The 18635-nt window shown below is 49.8% G+C and overlaps 1 protein-coding gene across 9 annotated transcripts in view; it reads left to right on the top strand.

Moving 5' to 3' along the window:
* Nucleotides 1-18635, top strand: part of PIK3C2B (phosphatidylinositol-4-phosphate 3-kinase catalytic subunit type 2 beta) — a 61661-nt gene that overhangs the window by 38651 nt on the left and 4375 nt on the right. For 5 of the 9 annotated variants that reach the window (XR_010941327.1, XM_067729305.1, XM_067729311.1 and 2 more), the window contains 19 exons: nucleotides 730-792; nucleotides 917-1059; nucleotides 1468-1539; nucleotides 2361-2549; nucleotides 3696-3789; nucleotides 3927-4021; nucleotides 4481-4661; nucleotides 5443-5550; nucleotides 6213-6305; nucleotides 7114-7243; nucleotides 8075-8211; nucleotides 12141-12310; nucleotides 12809-12965; nucleotides 13307-13416; nucleotides 14545-14746; nucleotides 15194-15318; nucleotides 16506-16623; nucleotides 17942-18023; nucleotides 18424-18530. Coding sequence is in view for 7 of the 9 variants with exons in the window: in XM_067729305.1 (XP_067585406.1) it covers nucleotides 730-792; nucleotides 917-1059; nucleotides 1468-1539; nucleotides 2361-2549; nucleotides 3696-3789; nucleotides 3927-4021; nucleotides 4481-4661; nucleotides 5443-5550; nucleotides 6213-6305; nucleotides 7114-7243; nucleotides 8075-8211; nucleotides 12141-12310; nucleotides 12809-12965; nucleotides 13307-13416; nucleotides 14545-14746; nucleotides 15194-15318; nucleotides 16506-16623; nucleotides 17942-18023; nucleotides 18424-18530 (2376 nt within the window). In the remaining 2 variants the exon portion in view is untranslated. Of the gene's footprint in view, nucleotides 1-729; nucleotides 793-916; nucleotides 1060-1467; nucleotides 1540-2360; nucleotides 2550-3695; nucleotides 3790-3926; nucleotides 4022-4480; nucleotides 4662-5442; nucleotides 5551-6212; nucleotides 6306-7113; nucleotides 7244-8074; nucleotides 8212-12140; nucleotides 12311-12808; nucleotides 13079-13306; nucleotides 13417-14544; nucleotides 14747-15193; nucleotides 15319-16505; nucleotides 16624-17941; nucleotides 18024-18423; nucleotides 18531-18635 lie in introns of those variants that run through there. The other 4 variants (XM_067729308.1, XM_067729306.1, XM_067729309.1 and 1 more) reach the window with 4 other exon arrangements.

Consider the following 18635-nt stretch of genomic DNA (forward strand, 5'->3'; position numbering starts at 1 on the left):
TGAGACCCTTGCCAACCAGGGCTCAGCTCTTCAGAGTTCCTTATATTGAACCCTAATATTACTAATCTGAGCCATCCCCTCTTGGGGCCCATGGGGAAGCCCTCCCCACAGCCACTCAGTGCTCTAGTGGGGTGGACCCATTCTCTGGGGACAGGAGGAGGAGCTGGTCAAGTCCAAGGTCTAGTTACCGTTTCTGGTTCCTTTTCTTGTGGTCATGAGATGCTTTGGTACGGAATATGGAATATCAAAGTGGATACAGAATGAAAGCTCCAAGAGGCAGGCGTTTTTATCTGTCTTATTTGCTACTCTGTGCCCAGGGCCCAGAACAATGTTCGGTACATATTAGGGTTCAATAAACATTTCTTGAATGAAAGAATGTGGAACTCCCTTTGAGGACTGGCTCCCTGAGCTCTGACATCCATTTCAGAAGGATGAACATGGCAGCAGAGAGCAAGGGAACCCAGCGTTGCAGGCTTCAGAGTTGGCAGAGCTCTCACCTGGCATGTGGTCCCACTTTCCATCAGGCAGTAGTGCCCTCCAAGACCACACTGAAGGCTCCCCAACCTCGGCGTGAGGCTCCCAGTGGCTCAGCCTAATGACGCTTCTGTTCAGAGTTTGGCCTGGGGCCAGTCCCCTCACCTAGATGCATCTCAGCCCAACCTCTTCCTCACTTGACCGTTTTTCTTTCTCTCTCTCTGTTTCCTTCTCATTTTTCGCTGGAAGTTATAGCTGGAAGGGACTTTAGCGATCACCAAGTCCAACAAGGTTATTTTACAGACAAAGAATCTGAGGGTAAGGGAGGGAGGAAGGGAGGCAGGAAGGCTGGTGGGTAAAAGAAGAGCTGGAGACCCAGGTAGGTGGCAGCCCCACCCAGCTTCCTGTTCTCTCTCCTCACTTCCCTGATGTCATCTCCCAGATTGACTTTCCCACCTCAGCCTTCGACATCAAGTTCACCAGCCCCGCTGGAGACAAGTTCAGCCCCCGCTATGAGTTTGGCAGCCTCCGGGAGGAAGACCAACACGTGCTTAAAAACATCATGCAGAAGGAGTCCCTGTACTGGTGAGGCCCAGGGCAACCCCCATGTGTGACTCGGGCCTCTACTAAGTCTCTCGAGTTCTAACTGACCTTCTCTTACCTCCCAGCAGGTCCCTGTCCTCCTGCTTTGGGAGTCGAGGTGGGATAGGGTGGGCACTGCCGCCTAGGCAGGAAGTGGTGGAGAGAGGGCTCTGCAGCCCCCAGACGTTTTTCATGAGCTGACCTTAGGCAAAGTGGAGAGCTCACAGTCAGGATGTTAGATCTGGGAACACCCATCCCCACGATGGGGACTTGGCCCAGAATCAGCTTGCCAAGAGGACCAGAGCTTTGCCCCACCCCCAGATAAGCTGTGTACTATTTGCTGTCCATTGGGGCAGCTGGGCGTTATGCTTACCACCCTGCCCCCACCTCCTGCCCCTTCCACACCCACAGCCTTTGCATTTCTCTGGCCCTGTCACTTTCCAAAAAGGATCAGGTGTCAAGGCAAGCTGGCAGCTGTCAGGGGTAAGCGAGTCCAAGCTGATCTCATCCTTGGGGCTGCCTGTCTCACCAGGGTTGAAGAGGCTGGAGGAGCTGGTGGGATCTGGGCTCCTCCCCGGCCTGCTCTCTCCTATACCTCTCTGGCTCCTGCATGGCCCTTGCATGTGGCGGTTGGGGGAAATGAGAGAGATGGGGCTCATCTCTCTCCCTCGTGTCTCACCCAGGGCAGCCAGAATCACCGAGTGACGGCAGACCTCCCCTGCCCCCACTCCTCTGCTGACCCCTTGCTTCATCAGCCCCTGAGCTCCCTTCTCCCATTAGACACCTGATCTCAGGCAAGGCCCAATTAGCTGCAGGTCCTATAAAACCTCCAGCTGGCCCCAGGAAGCCCCTTGAGGCCTCTCAGCTGCCCAGACCCTGAGCAGTGGGGACCACTGCCCTCTGGTGGCTCTACTTGGGAGTGATGCCCGAAGGGCATCCTCAGGAGGGGTCGCGAATTCGGTGCCCTTGGCCCCTGCATGCTGCCTTGGTGTGAGATGTCCCTGAGTCAAGGATCAAAGATGCCATTTGGACCCTGGCTCCCAGAGTTCGCTTCACACATTGCAGTCACTTAGGGATATTTTTAAAATTACCGATGCCTGCCTTCCCCAGACATTCTGACTTAATTGGTTTTGGGTGTAGCCTGGACAAGAGGCGTTTATAAAGCTCCTCAGGTGATTGTAACATGCAGCGAAGTCTGGCAACTACTGAACTGGAGTGTGTCGCATTCTCTTGGAGCGTGAGTACCTTACCCTCTGGCTGACTCTGCTGTCTCTCTCACCTCCCCCTACCACTTCCACCCCCAGGCTCACTGATGCTGACAAAAAGAGCCTGTGGGAGAAGCGGTATTATTGCCACTCGGAGGTGAGCTCACTCCCCCTGGTGCTCGCTAGCGCCCCCAGCTGGGAGTGGGCTTGCCTGCCCGACATCTACGCTCTCCTGAAGCAGTGGACCCACATGAACCACCAGGATGCCCTGGGGCTCCTGCATGCCACGTGAGTTGTAACACCTACCTTTCCTGACCACGTGTCCTTCCAGAAGCCAGGGCTTGGCACTGCCCATCACTGACCTGGCCAGCTCTGGGGAGAATGGTCAAGTGGGCGTGGAAATTCAGGGCTTTTCCACTTCTCCTTTTCCCTTTCTTTATTTTATTCCACCCCCACCCCCCATGTTATATTATGAACATTTTTCAAACATACAACAAAACTGAGAATTTAATAGTGAACATCCATATTCCCACCACCTAAATTCTAACCATTCACATTTGTTATATTTGCTTTATTATGTATATACTGTCCATCAATACATCTTATTCTTTAATGCATTTTGAAGTAAATTGAGGCATCATAACTCCTTCCTAAATACTTTAGCAACCATAACATTAACTACAGCTCAGTGTTTGTTTATGTTGTTTTCTTTTGAGACAAAATTTACATGTAAGTAAATGCCCAAGCCTTATGTGTACATTTGCTGAGATTTAACATATGCACACACCTGTGTAACCCAAACCTTATCACTTAGTTCTGCTCTTACAGTCCTCTCTTCCTTCGTTCCTCTGGGGACACAGGCTCCCAGTCTCAAACCCCTAGAATGGTTTATTTTCTTCCACTCTTAGTAATTAAAATGTACCTGATGCATGTATTTTGCCTTCAGGACTCTTTGAGGCAAAGGTTTTGCTAATCTCTGCTAAACTAATTCTGGCTAGGTGTACTGGCTTATATATAATTTCATGATCTCTGTTATTTGCCTGGCAAGCTTTGCATTAAAAGGATGGTACCAAGAAACGATAATGCTTTGACCCTCACGAGGGCTCTGTGATGATGGGATTTCTGGCACAATGGGAGTCAAGGAAGAGATCTTTGGGAGTGGGGTTGAGGACTTTATCCCATTTTCTTAACTCATACAGAGAGTGAGAGTGGCTTCCATGGCCCAAGGCTGACTCTGACCATGGGCCAGGGCCACTCTCAAGGGTTGCAATCCGGAAAAGGTGCTTAGGACTCTTCTAGTGGCTTTGGCAGGTTCTGGGAGTCATTGCCATTTCTTCACCCATGGCTCTGAGGCCCAGGGGTGAGGGTGCTTCCTCACTCCTATGCCTTAGACCCTGTGGCTGCATTGTCAGGGTCCTGGGCTCTATTTTGCAGGTTCCCAGACCAGGAGGTGCGCCGTATGGCTGTTCAGTGGATTGGCTCCCTCTCTGATGCTGAGCTGTTGGACTACTTGCCCCAGCTCGTGCAGGTGGGTGAGCTGGCCTTCCCTCCAGTTCTGATGGTCCCACCCCCAGGACCCCAAGACAGACTGCATCCTGCAGGGATAGCAGTTGGTGTAGATTACAGGCAGTCAACAAAGCCTCCTGTTCCCTCTCTCCTACACAGGCCTTAAAGTATGAGTGCTACCTGGACAGCCCCTTGGTGCGCTTCCTCCTGAAACGAGCTGTCTCTGACTTGAGAGTGACTCACTACTTCTTCTGGTAAAACTGTGTGCAGAAAGAGGAGAGATGGACACACCTCCTTCACTTGGGGGTGTTTTACTCTAAGCCTGCAAGGGTGGGGAGCTGAGCCATCTGGGTTGCAGTATGTGTCTGACTTACCAGGTGGCCTTGGGCCAGGACCTTTTCCTCGGGGGGGTCTCAGCTCACCCGCACGTCAGCGCAGTGGGGATCATCCCTGGCCCTCCCCTGCACCCATGCACGGCAGAAATACAAGGAGAAACCAGATGCAGAAGGACTTTGAGCCCTATTTAAAGACAGCATGGGCAGACTGAGGTGTGGCCGAACGCCTCTGTATAAGTTCTGCATCCAGAGCCTGTTTTCCTTCCCAAGTTTGGGGTGGGTTCTCCAGGGAGCTGGAGCTGGGTCTGACCACTCCCCACCCCCCCTTGCCTGTTATCCTTTGAGTGTTCTGACTTCCCCCCTCCCTTTGCCTGGTAGGTTGCTGAAAGACGGCCTCAAGGACTCTCAGTTCAGCATCCGCTACCAGTATCTGCTGGCAGCCTTGCTGTGTTGCTGTGGCAAGGGGCTGAGAGAGGAGTTTAACCGCCAGTGCTGGCTTGTCAGTACCCTGGCCAAGCTGGCCCAGCAGGTCCGGGAGGCTGCCCCGTCTGCACGGCCGGTGAGTGGGGTGAGGCTGCCTCTCCCCATTTCCGGTTCTGGGCCTCTGCAGCCAGTCGTTAACTTCTTAGGCATCCTGACCAGCAGGGTGGCACTTGACCATCTCTGGTGAGGGGCTGGAAAGAGGTGACTCCCTAACCTACAGGCTACAAACTGACAGTCTGCAAGCTGGATACAGCCCACGGAATGTGTTCTCTTTGGCTTGCGAAGTATTAAAATTTTTATTTAACTGTTTACCTTAAAGGCTAAGCCCAGTTGTGTAAGTTGTTCACTGCACAAGAGCACCCAGCCAGAGGGGGCAAGTGAAGGCTAAAATTCAGTCATACTTTGTTCACTGTGCTGTAAGCCACGGCTCAGGGCTGCTACCACCCAGAGGGGGCACCTTTATCTGTTTGCACAAAGGGGTTGTATTAGTCAAGTATTAGTGATCCTGGTTGCTAACATTTAAAAATTGGGAGATTGTGAAGTCTAGATGATTGGCTTTTTTGGCAACGGCCCAAGTGGCAACTCCTCGTTGACCTGTAGCCCACCCTCTCAGTTCACCGTGGGCTGCTTTAAGCTCTTCTGTCATCCACCCAGTCTCTATAGGTGTTTGGACTGTGGCCCCGGCTGTGGTGTGGGTGGGGCAGTCTTCCTTCTTCACCGTCTCCAGGAGGTTGTCCACATCTCTCTGGTGACTGTTTCCATGCCAACCACTACTGGCACCTGCCCCTGGGAGAGGCCTGGCTCTGAGTGGAGCTTATGGGCCCCTCACATCACCCCTGCTCTCCTTTCCCCACCAGGGGATTCTCCGCACGGGCCTGGAGGAGGTGGGGCAGTTTTTTGCCCTCAATGGCTCCTGCCGCCTGCCGCTTAGCCCCAGTCTGCTGGTTAAGGGCATCGTGCCCAGGGTGAGTGACTGGTGGGTTTGGGGTCTTGGAGTGGGGAGGGCTCAGTGGAAGCCAGGTCCTCACTGACCTGGTTACTGAGAGAGATGAGGAAGAAAGGCATATGTGGGGCCTCTTGCCAACGCTAACGTGTATGGACTTTTACCTGACAGCTCTGCGGGGTGGAGGAATTGGGTTGGGGGCTGGGTAAGTGCCTCTGCTGATGGTGTCGGGGTTGAAGTCCAGGCTGGTGACGCTCCCACCTGTCATTCATCGAGCACGCACTCTGTGCCTGGCACTGTTCTAAGTGCTTTCCCTTGGTTATCACATTTCATCCTCACGACTCTTAGGAAGTCGGTACTGTTGTGAGCCCCATTTTACAGAGGAGTAAACTGAGTTATAGGTGGGACATACGACTTGCCAGAAGTCACACAACTAGTAAGTTGTGTGTGGAGTGAACTGAAGGGGTGAGAGAGACCAGGTGCAGGAGCTGAAGTCATAACAAACTGAACCAGGGTGATGGCGGTAGGGAGGGAGGGAAGGAATGTGGGCTCTGCAGAAATCTGGAAGAAACAATGAACAGCAGCTGGTGGAGAGTTGGAGAGGCCGTTTTCCTTCCTGGGCCTGGGCCTGGGCCTGGGCCTGGGCCACCCTGACCCTCATCACTACCCTCTCTACTGTGGCAGGACTGTTCCTACTTCAACTCCAATGCAGTCCCCCTCAAGCTCTCCTTCCAAAATGTGGATCCGCTGGGCGAGAACATCCGTGTTATCTTCAAGGTGAGGACGCTTCTCTCAAGCCTGGTGGGATATAGATGGTAGAGAGAAGGAGAGGTGGGAATCCACGGGTGGCAGAAGCAGCCTCGGGGCCATTCTCTTCCTGCTGGGCCACACTCATGCTGCCATTTTAGTGCGTGAAAGACTATCGGGTGAAAAAGGAAATAGATGAATTGTGTGTGGCCCCAGAGGGCTAGGAACAGTGTTGGGATGTGTAAGGAGGTAACTGACAGCTCAATGTCAGAAGCGCTTTCTAGAAGGCAGAGCTACCTCAGCAGTGGAATGGATAAGGTGCTGACCTGGCTGTCCCTGGAGTATTCAAGCTGAATGACTATGGCAGGTGTGCTGAAGAGGAAATTCATAAGTCAGGTGCAGGTTGGACTTAGATGAATCTTAAGGTCCCTCTAACTGGTACATCCATGATTCTGAGGAATAAAGGATAGTCTCAGAGCGGACAATCCAGTGGGGGAAATGAAAGGCGTGCGTGACTTAGTGACATATATTTGTTGTGTGTAAGTTCCAAATCCAAGTTTTAAGGCTTTGATGGTCAGGAAGGCTGCATGAAGAAGAGGACCCTGACTTCAGTGCAAATGGGGACGTGGGGTTGGGGGAAGAGCTGGAACACCACACGGGCAAGATGTGGTTCCTGGCCCATCTCTGGTGTTTGACCTGGTGTGAGCAGGTCTGAGTGTGACGTGGGAGCACTGAGCAGTCCCTGGTCACTAGTCTGGGCCAAGGTTGCCCTCCTGGGAGATCTGGGAGCTGGGGGAAGTGGGGGAGGTGGTTCCGGTCACTGTCTTCCTTCATCCAGTGTGGGGACGACCTTCGCCAGGACATGCTGACCCTGCAGATGATTCGCATCATGAGCAAGATCTGGGTCCAGGAGGGGCTGGACATGCGCATGGTCCTCTTCCGCTGCTTCTCCACTGGCCGTGGGAGAGGTCAGTAGGGAGTGGGCGGGGCGCTGACTGGGCAGCTGGCGTGGGGGGCATTCTTGCTTACTGCCCTTTTGCCATTCCCTGACGAGAACTGTGTGCTTCTCCAGAAAAATGAAAAGGGCAAGATTATCCCATTAGAAGCTGTGGAATGACATTAAAAAAAGAAGGCAGAGGAGAGAGACTATTATAAAATAAAGGAGGCTTGGAGACATAACCAAGCAAACCGTGTAGACTTTGGATCCCAATTCTAACAAACCAACTGTAAACAGATACTTTTGGACACAGTTGGGGGAAACTTGCACGTAGACTGGGTTAGATCAGATCAAAGAATGGTCGTTGAATTTTTGGATGTGATAATGGCATGGTGGTTGTGTCCTTGCCAGTTATACTTGAAATACTTATGAGTGAAATGACATGTATGGGATTTACTTAAAAATACTCCAGCCGCGAATGGGGTAGGGGGAGGGTGGAAGAGAAGAGGGGGAAGCAGGGCTGGGTGAGTGAAATAGATGAAACAAGATTAGCAAAGTGTTGATAATTTTTGAAACTGGTCTTGTGTGAGTTCATGATACCATTTCTTTATTCTTATATGTATTTGAAAATCCCATAGTAAAAGTTAAAACAGAAAAGGATCATGGCTGTGAGCTGGGGGGACCAAGGAGTCACAGCATGGAGTATGAAACCAGGGGAAGGATCTTTCCCTTTATTACCAGACTTTGTCCAAATGCCCTAGAGCTTTATTTGTAGGGAAGCATCCAGCAAAGCTCTTGGAGTCCTCTCCTGACAGACGCCTTGTCTCTGCTCTGGAGAATGACTTGATGTCTCCCCTCACAGGGATGGTAGAGATGATCCCCAACTCTGAGACCCTGCGCAAGATCCAGGTGGAGCACGGGGTGACCGGCTCCTTCAAGGACCGGCCCCTAGCCGACTGGCTGCAGAAGCACAACCCTGGGGAGGACGAGTACGAGAAGGTAGGATTGAAGCGTGGGGGTGAAGCTGGGGTGGGATGTGCGTGACTCTGGCACACCGTGTTCCCACAAGGCCCACACATGCACAGAGAAGACAGCTCAGCTGTATTGGGAGGAGAGAAACACTCTTGGTTGACTGGTGCCCCCAGATGTCTAGAGGTGGGTCAAGTGACTTTTGTAAGCTGACCAAGAACATCCCCTGGTATCCAACTGGGAAGCCTTCGCTGAGTTCCGCTGGCAGATTGAGTTTGGAGGAGGGGACCCTCTTAGTCACGATCCTATTCAGGTCCTCCTGTGTCCTGCGAGGAGTCCAGTGGTGCTTTGCAGAACAAGAGTTGGAAGAGACTTCAGAGATCATTTTATCCAACTCTTCTTTTCACAGATGTGAATTAAGACTCACTCATTTGTTCCCAGTTATGGAGCTGGTTTGTGACAAGCATGTAACCGGAAGCCAGGATTGAGGATAGATATGAGACAGAGATGATAGAAAAGGTAGCTGACCTTCCTCAGGCAGGACTGTACTGGGTGGTAGGGCCTTGGTGACCTGCTGTGTTCTGGGGCTGGTCCACAGCTTCATGGCTTTTGCCTCTGGGTTAATTAAGTTTAGGGGAGAGAATAAATCATAATAACCAAGCTCATAAGAGAATGGCCATAAACCAGAAGCGATCCATATACTAACTTATATTGATCAATGGCTTTTATCCCTGAAGGAGAACCTACGTGGGCAGCCAAATTATAATCAGAATGTTGTTTAGTGAACATGTAATTAGATGATCTTCTGAGGCCTTAAATGTTTGCATTCCCCAGGGTTTAATTCCTGGCCTGCTGTGCTCTTTGTACTCTTCTCGTGCCAGCTCATCATCTCTTATTACTTCACCACCCACTTGCTGATGACTTCCAAAGCCATTCCCTCTCCCCTCTCTCCCCTCCCGATTGCTGGACCTCTCCTCTTGTGTTTCACCTGTATGTCAAACTCAGTATAGGCAAAACCGAGCTTTCTGTCTCTCCTTGTCCTCTTGAAACCTGCTTTTTGTGTTTCCTGGATGGTTTGACTCTCTCTGTGCAGTCACCCAAGACAGAGCCATGAGTCTTCTGTTGATGTTGAAGACTTGATGTTTCCTTCTGCCTCTCCTCTGCTTTACCAAGCCGTGTTCCCCAGATGTCTCTTGAATCTGTCCTCTTCTTACCATTTCTTAAAGCCATTTGCTTTCTGTCCCCTGAACTACTGGACTGCCTCTCCTCCTTCCATTACCATCCTCTGCTTGATTTCAGAGTCTTTTAAAATAAGGTGCAAACTGCTCATGTCACTCCTTTGCTCTCAGTTCTTCAAAGGCTCCCTGTGTCCTAAAAGATGAGTCCGTCATCCACAACATTGCCGCAAGGCCTTTTGTAATCCAGCCCTGCCTGCCCCTGTGGTCTTATCCACTGCACCTCCCCATCTTATGATAATTTATGCTGTAGTTTAGGGAGCTACTTGCATTTCTTCAATACCTTTAGACAATAGTATTTCCTTTGCCTGGAAAGCCCTTTCTTCCCTTTCCCATCCCTCAAAACCCATCCTCTGTATGTTGTAAATGTTAAGGTCCTCTACCCTTGGAAAGGAGTGATATTGTTTCCTCCCTCCCTCAACCCTATATACTATTTATACTAACATGTATTTTTCAGGTATTAAGCAGCCACCATACAGAAGCACTGTGCTTGGTGCTGGAATTATGATTACTCCTTGCCAGTATAATAAAGAGTCATAATAAATATTATAAAAGCTTGTACAACAAGAATACACACAGAGGGCTTCCCTGGTGGCGCAGTGGTTGAGAGTCCGCCTGCCGATGCAGGGGACGCGGGTTCGTGCCCCGGTCTGGGAGGATCCCACATGCTGCGGAGCAGTTGGGCCCGTGAGCCATGGCCGCTGAGCCTGCGCGTCCGGAGCCTGTGCTCTGCAACGGGAGAGGCCACAGCAGTGAGAGGCCCGCGTACCGCACAAAAAAAAAAAAAGAATACACACAGAGAGAAACTAACTCAGTGTCTCAATGTTTAATATCAGTCTTTCAAAAATAGCTCTCAGCTCTTCTAGTCTTTCTGTTAGAATGATGCTGGTAGTTTCTTATGGTGCCTTCCAGGAGGAAAGAACTAGAGATACTTGTCTCTTGGCCACCTACTCAGCAAACCAAAGTACCTCCATCCTATAAGTGAAACCCCTTAAATCAGGAGAGCTCTCTTTATCCAGTGAGACTTCCTGCCAGTAAGCAGCCAACACCCTGCGTAACTTAGGTGATGAGACTTTAGTTACTTACTCTGTGGCAGAGTACAGGCATATAGCTGCTTTGTAAGTCAAAATAGGATGCCTTTCAGGTAGAAGGAACATCTGTGACATGAAGACAGGTTGATGGAGATGGTCAAGACTGGGAGTTGATGGGTTATACTTATTGAGTGGTTTCTTTTCAATTATATATTTCCCTATCATAGAAATCATCTCTTTCTTCCAGAAGGTACATTCTGTGATTTCTTTACAAACTTTCTATTCTTAACTTCCTAGCGATTAGTCAGCTGGTTTAATTTAACAAGTAGCCAGGGGATTTCTGTGTGTAGCTAGTTTATTTTTGGGGTTTTTTTTTTGGTTTTTTTGCAGTAGGCGGGCCTCTCACTGTTGTGGCCTCTCCCGTTGCGGAGCACAGGCTCTGGACGCGCAGGCTCAGCGGCCATGGCTCACGGGCCAGCCGCTCCGCGGCATGTGGGATCTTCCCGGACCGGGGCACGAACCCACGTCCCCTGCATCGGCAGGCGGACTCTCAACCACTGCGCCACCAGGGAAGCCCTGTGTGTAGCTAGTTTTGAAGTAGGCCTGTGGAACAGCCAAGAGGCTGCTGGGAGATAAGATCCCTGGACCCTGGGAAAGTGAGAATACTAAGTTCTGAGTGAATGGTGCCTGTAGGGGCTCAATGGGGAGGAGTCAGTGCAGGCTGGTAAGATCTGGGAAAGGTGTGGAACTCAAGGAAGGTCCTTGAAGGCTGGGTGGAAGCTTGCAGAGGGAGGTGGGAAGGGCATGTGTTCTATGAAGATTTCTCTCATTCCCAGCTTTGTCCATTCTTACTTGGCTGTGACAACTGTTGCCTCTGCTGATGAGTCTTTCTTGAGTTCTTGGGAATTCCAGAAACCTCACAAAGAGGATTTAGAGGATGAAAGGTGTCTGTTCACTAATTCCATACGTTTTTACTGGAAAGGCAGATAAGGGGGCAAACGTTGACCAGATAAAATAAGGTAGATCCAACCCCTTACTCCCTCCCCTCCTGCTTGAAACTCAGAAATTGCTCTAACACATTTTACCAACTAGAGATGTCTGATTTTCAAGTGTAAAACATCCCCTAGAAGTGTTAAGCTGCCTCAGCTCTTCCTTGGAGTGAAGTGACTTTAATTAGATTAGCATTCATCTGTTACCAAGAACAGTGGAAATGGGAGTCATACTGGGGGCAGGGAGAAGGACAGAAGAATTCTGAGCAGGGTCAGGAAGAGGCCCTTAAGTCAGTTGCCTCAGTGCTGTGCTTGAGTTAAGGTCACCACAAACAGCTGGGAAAGTTGTAAACGTCAGAGTCTTCCCTGATTATGGGCTGGTCAAGTCTGGGCTCCCGGATCAGTGCACTGTCTTTCCAACCAGTTTCCCAAGGAGAAAGAAAGGTGCAGGAGGTGGTGAATTGCAGATAACGTGGTGGAGATATACCTATAAGCCTTCCATCTCCTTTTGCCCCATAAGATATGAGAGAAGTTTCTGTGTGCATCAGTGTGTACGTATGTGATGAAGGCTGAACAGGCGGATGTGAGAGCTGTTGGACTCATGAGAGAGGGGCAGGGCTGGCTGAATTCAGTCTGGCTGTGCCCCTGGGGTCTGTCCACACCAGCTTCATGTCCCCTCCTCCCCTCTGCCTTCCTTCTCCCAGGCTGTAGAGAACTTCATCTATTCTTGTGCTGGCTGCTGTGTGGCCACGTACGTCTTGGGCATCTGTGACCGTCACAATGACAACATCATGCTGAAGACGACTGGCCACATGTTCCACATAGATTTTGGCCGTTTCCTGGGCCACGCCCAGATGTTCGGGAACATCAAGCGGTAAGTGGTCTCCTGAAGCCAGGATGCGCGTGTAGGCCAGGGAGGTCAGCGGAAATGGTTCGGAGCTGGAACACGAGCCCGTGATGGGAGGGCCCGCGCTGCAGAGTGTGGTCCCTGGGCTGAGCAGCTTTGGAGAAGAGAAGACTGAGAAAGAGGTCAAGTCCTTTCAGGGCCTTGCAGAAGAGGGCAGGCACCAGCCATTGGCCCTCCCTGCTGAGGACTGAGCAAAGGGAAATGAGCCCAAACCACAGCAAAAGGGAATACAACTAGATATCCAGGGACAATATCACTAGCTCACAGGCAGGGAACCAATGAAGGATGTGCTTGGGGATTTTTTAAGATTAAGGGAGGAAAAGAAAAACGAAAATGTTAGAGGAGCCACATCTATCCATTTCACACAGGTGTTGAGGGATGAGGAAAACCATCCCCTGATGCAGCCCACAAAGTGGGCTTCCTCCTTCATGTTGACCTTCTACCTGTATGTTCCCCTTGGCCCAGGGACCGTGCCCCCTTTGTCTTCACCTCGGACATGGCGTATGTCATCAACGGGGGTGACAAGCCTTCCAGCCGCTTCCATGATTTTGTTGACCTTTGCTGCCAAGCCTACAACCTCATTCGCAAGCACACCCACCTCTTCCTCAACCTTCTGGGCCTGGTGAGGAGCTCCATCCCTTTCTGAACCCCTCCTTCTTATCATCTGGCACCATCTTTAAGACTCCCTTGTCTTGCTTCAAAGGATTTCTGGAGATCTACTTCTCTGAGCCCTAGGTAAAGGCAGGGCTCAGACCACCTGGGGACAGTGGTGTCTGCAGGTATCTGACTTCCTGCTCCAGCCCCCCCAGTTCCTGTGGACTGCTAGCCACTGCCCACAGCATCTGCCTGCCACCGTCTAGAAGGGTTAGGGAGCCTAGCTGTAGAAAATCTTGCCTTATGGTAAGGAAGAAGCAAGAATTCCTGGTTGTTACAGGCATCCTCTCTTCTTCTTTGCTCTTCTAGATGTTGTCCTGTGGGATCCCTGAGCTCTCAGACCTGGAAGACCTCAAGTATGTGTATGATGCCCTGAGGCCTCAGGACACAGAGGCCAATGCCACTACCTACTTCACCAGGTAAAACTCTCCGTACGAAACAGTGCTGCCCACTCTGGGTAGTTAATTTCCAGGCTGCTGGATTGGGAAGAACAGGGCTAGGGAAACGGGAGAGGCTTAGCTCCAGTGGCAGAGCTTAGAGTTGACAACATGAGTCAGTGGTCCCAACTTTGCCTTTGACTTCGGTAAATCATTTTACTTCTCTCAGACTCAGTCTCCCGTCTGCACTTGAGTGCTGACCTTTATATAGAGGTACTGCGATCCCCTACTTGCATTCTCACCATGTCTCAGTCAAGGATTTTGTCTATGGGGCAATGTATAGTAGGGATTTTGTACTAGTTTTTAGCTCTCTGGATCAGAACCTTCCCCCTTGTCAAAACATGGAATTCCATGGTTCTGTTTTCCCATATTTGACGTTCTTAGACACACTTTGTGTGAAAGCAGGAAAGTGTCTGTATACTAATGTCTACTGTTTTTTGTTTTGCGGTACGTGGGCCCTCTCACTGCTGTGGCCTCTCCCGCTGCGGAGCACAGGCTCCGGACGTGCAGGCTCAGCGGCCATGGCTCATGGGCCCAGCCGCTTCACGGCATGTGGGATCCTCCCAGACCAGGGCACGAACCCGTGTCCCCTGCATCGGCAGGTGGACTCTCAACCTCTGTGCCACCAGGGAAGCCCCTAATGTCTACTGTTTTGTCCATTTTATTATGCACCCTTTTTGGAACTTAGCGAACTAAACTTTCTCTGTTGGGTCTGATATAGTACCTTTCCTTTTGAACTAAAATCTCTGGATTGAGCTTTGTTTGGTGAGGTTCCATCATACTGAACCTTGAAACTCAGTTTGACAACAGTATTTAGACATTTACATGGTGAGCCCACGGTGGCGTCCCTAATTCCTTCCTACCTTGGTTTAACTGTCTTTGGGTCAGGTGGGCAGTGAGGGGAGATAAGACCCCAAGTTTCACAGAAATAAACTGTATGCTGATCATTGTGTGCAATCATGTACTCTATGAGGATATCACACAGGGAAAATGATCTGATCTGAGCTGAGTATTAGTCTCAGGTGTCAGGGGATATTTCTCGAGATAGCTCTGCCAGGCAGTGGGGACTTGGGTCCTTGGTCACATCCTTTTCTTCCCATCCTCCTTCAGGTTGATTGAGTCCAGCCTCGGCAGTGTAGCCACAAAGCTCAATTTTTTCATTCATAACCTGGCTCAGATGAAGTTCACAGGCTCAGACGACCGGCTGACCCTTTCCTTTGCTCCCCGAACACACACTCTCAAGAGCTCTGGCCGCATCACTGATGTATTTCTCTGCCGCCACGAGAAGATCTTCCACCCCAACAAAGGCTACGTAAGTGTTTTCTCCGATCTGACCCTCCCTTGCTCCCCACTGCCCCAGCTTGTTGGGGTTCTGACTGTTTCTTCCCTTCCACACTGCGGGCGCTGGAGTTGACTGAGCACCCTGTGCTGGGAGCAGTCATACACCCCTTCCTTCTCCACTGCCCAAGTGGCCTGCCTACAATCAGGGAGCTGAGTTGGATGGCTGTTCCCTCTGAGTCAAGGGTCTTGTGAAACAAGGATTCTTGTTAATCTTTGCTTTCATTTTGCTGCATATGTATATTATCTTTGTCTCCATTAGAGACATTTTTATCCTCTTCCTTCTGGAAAGCGTAACTCCTCCAACACATGTGTGTGTGTGCGTGCGCACACACACACACACTTCTGTCCCCTCACCTACCCCCTTCATTGGGTGTAGAGGGTTTGGCAGGAAGTATTCTCTAAGATTTGGATTTTGCAGATTTACGTGGTAAAGGTGATGCGAGAGAATGCTCACGAGGCCACTTACATCCAGAGGACGTTTGAGGAGTTCCAGGAGTTACACAATAAGCTGCGGCTGCTCTTCCCTTCTTCCCTCCTGCCCAGGTATCTGTGGCCTTTACTCTCTGCACTGAGGGATACTGCGGAGGGAGAGCGGATGGGGGCTGGGCAGGACTGCGGGAGTGAGATACTGCCCTTTGGAGAAAAGACCTATGTCCTTGGTTTTCTCCTCCTGGCAATGAGTTTGATGACAAGTGCTCCCCCTGGTGGTCATGCTCTTCTGAGGCTCTCAAGAGGTCTTCCTCCAGCCTTGAAAATAAGCTTGGGTCCACCTGCCAGGAGAGCAACCTGGGTCTAAAGGCAGGGGATTGACTGAATCTGAAGATTTTTCGAAGTTTCTAATCTTCTAAAGAGTAAAAGTATGTTTCAAATAGATAAACAAAATGCAGTGTATATACAAAATGGAATATTATTCTACTGTACGATTCCACTTACATGAAGCACTTAGAGTAGTCAAATTCATAGAAACAGAAAGTAGAATGGTGGTTGCCAGGAGGGAGGGGGAGTTGTTTAATGGGTATATAGTTTCAGTTTTGCAAGATGAAAAGGGTTCTGGAGATGGATGGTGGTGATGGTTGCACAACAATGTAAGTGTACTTAATTCTGAACTGCACACTTAAAAATGGTTAAGACGGGGACTTCCCTGGTCGTCTAGTGGTTAAGACTTCCCCTTCCAATGCAGGGGCTGTGGATTCAATCCCTGGTCGGGCAGCCAAGATCCCACATGGCTCGAGGCCAAAAAACCAAAAAAAAAACCTATAAAACAGAAGCAATATTGTAACAAATTCAATAAAGACTTTAAAAATGGTCCATATCAAAAATATATATATTAAAATAATGGTTAAGATGGTAAATTTTATGTTATGTGTATTTCACAACAATTTATAAAAGCGATTTTTCAAATGAATTTTTACCTTGATGGGGAAAACTGGGGGCTCCAGAGCCGCTGAGGCACTTCTGGAGAGCTGTAGGACTCTGCTCAACGGTTTGTTTTTCTCATCCGGTGTCCTAGGAACTGTCTGGTGTGAGATACTGCGTGTGTGCCCTTGGCACAGGCCTGGGGAGCTTGGGGAGGCATGGAGTCGGGGAAAGGTCCCTGGGAATGGAGGCTGGTGAGAAATGCAGATCAGGTGACTGAAAATGCAAGTGAAATGTGACTAAATCCTGTTGCCTCTTCATTATCTTTCCCCATCTTCCCCCTCCTGCATCGCCACTGCCCACCTGCCGTGCAGCTTCCCTAGTCGCTTTGTGATTGGCCGCTCACGGGGAGAGGCGGTGGCGGAGCGGCGGAGAGAGGAGTTAAATGGCTACATCTGGCACTTGATCCACGCAGCCCCTGAGGTGGCCGAGGTGGGTGGCTGCCTCTGTTCCTGGCTGTCCCTGGCGCTGGTGGGGGGTGGGGGATGCGGACAGAAGCGGGTGGCAATCATGGAGGGGACTTGGCTTTTCTGGGTCTGTGTGCAGAAAGAGGTGGGTGGGTCGTGGCTCCAGCCCCACAGGACTATGCACAGAAATGCAGTGAAACACAAACATGCAGCTGGGCACGCGGAGAGACATGTCAGTGTTAGGTGCTTGTAGTGAGCAAGAGCCTGAGGAAATGGAAGGTTTTGAGCAGGTTGAGTGTGTGTATCCGCCCAGATTTTTCTTTAAACAAATGGTCCTATAATGGGCATAAAGACAAATACAGTCATCCGGAGTCCCATCAGCCTAAAAAACCATCTAACCCCATTTCCATGTTTCCTTCCTATTTATCCGTATATAAATGTGACTTTTATAGTTTTATAGTGGTCATAGCTTAAATATGATGCTATATTCTGTTCTTTTTTCACTTAAGTGTTTATAGTAAGCATAACTTTAAATATGTGTACCAAATTAATACACCAATTTGCAATACCGTAATCTCTTTAACCATTCGCTTCTTGAAAGATATTTAGATCATTCCCCTCCCCCCTTTTTTCACTCTTAATGCTAGAGTGGGTATTTTCACACATTTTAGTTTTTGGTTTTGTTTTCCCTAATTGCTTAGTAAACATTCTCAAAAGTAGGATTCATGGTCTTTGTCCAAGGCTGCGTCAGGCATTAGATCCCCGACCAGGGATTGAACCCTGGCCTGCCAGCAGTGAAACGCCAAGTCCTACCCACTGGACTGCCTGGGAATTCCAAGAACAGACTGCTTTTGCCCTGATGTGACCTACTTTTATTTGATTTTTTTTCTTTTTTTTAAACTTTTGTATTATGAGAACTTTCAAAACATATAGGAAAATAGAGGAACAGTATAATGAATGCCTGTATGTCCATCACTTAAACAGTCATTATTTTGACGTGTTTGAGTCATCTATTTTTTATGAAATATTTTAAAGTAAATCACAGACATCGTGACTTCTACCCCTAAGTACTTACTATGCGTCTCTAAAAAACAAGGACATAATCTTACATAACTACACTGTCATTATATCACCCCAAACATAGTCCATATTCAAAATGTCCCTGTCATCTCCAAAATTCTTTTAACAGTTGGTTTGTTTGAGCCATGACCCAAACAAGAACTGCATATTACATTTGGTTGTCACATTTCATAGGTCTCTTTTAATGTGGAACAGTCCTTTTCCTTTTTTCACTGGGCCATTGTCTTACTGAGGAATGACCCTGTTTTCTGATTCCATTCCAGTGTGATTTGGTGTACACCTTCTTCCACCCCCTGTCCCGGGATGAGAAGGCTGCGGGCACCAGCCTGGCTCCCAAGTCCTCAGGTACAGTGCCTTCTCTGTGACATTTCTGCCAACCTCTCTGAACCATTCCCAAAGGTCATTTTTCCTGCCCCTGCCCCTTCCCGGTTCTCCTTCCTTGACTCGTCTCTGTTCCTTTGCTTACTGGCTAGAGAATCTGCTTTCCCACTCAGGCTATGGGTCCACAGCTCCTTGAGCAATTCCCCAGGGACTGGATATGCTTACACACTGGAATTGGATAGACGCCCCCAACCCGACTCTGCGTCATGTTCGCGGATGCCACTTGGCAGATCCCCGATGGGGTATCAGGACTCTGACGTGGAGTTACTGGCGGGGGGTTAAAAGAAAACAGAAATGTCTGCCTGGCACCAGATGGGGACAGGGCTGGCCTCATGACCTTTCTCAGTTTCCTTTGTCCCTACAGATGGCACATGGGCCCGGCCGGTCGGAAAGGTTGGGGGAGAGGTGAAGCTGTCCATCTCCTACAAAAACAACAAACTCTTCATCATGGTGATGCATATTCGGGGCTTGGTAAGTGCATACACAGTCCTCCTTTGGATCTTTATCTTTCTTCTGGTACTTTTCTGACTGATCAGACCTTTTCTGCCCCCCTCTCGTGAGAGTAACCACAAAGAT

This window comes from Pseudorca crassidens, chromosome 2, assembly GCF_039906515.1.
Source record: "Pseudorca crassidens isolate mPseCra1 chromosome 2, mPseCra1.hap1, whole genome shotgun sequence".
Lineage (NCBI taxonomy): Eukaryota > Metazoa > Chordata > Mammalia > Artiodactyla > Delphinidae > Pseudorca > Pseudorca crassidens.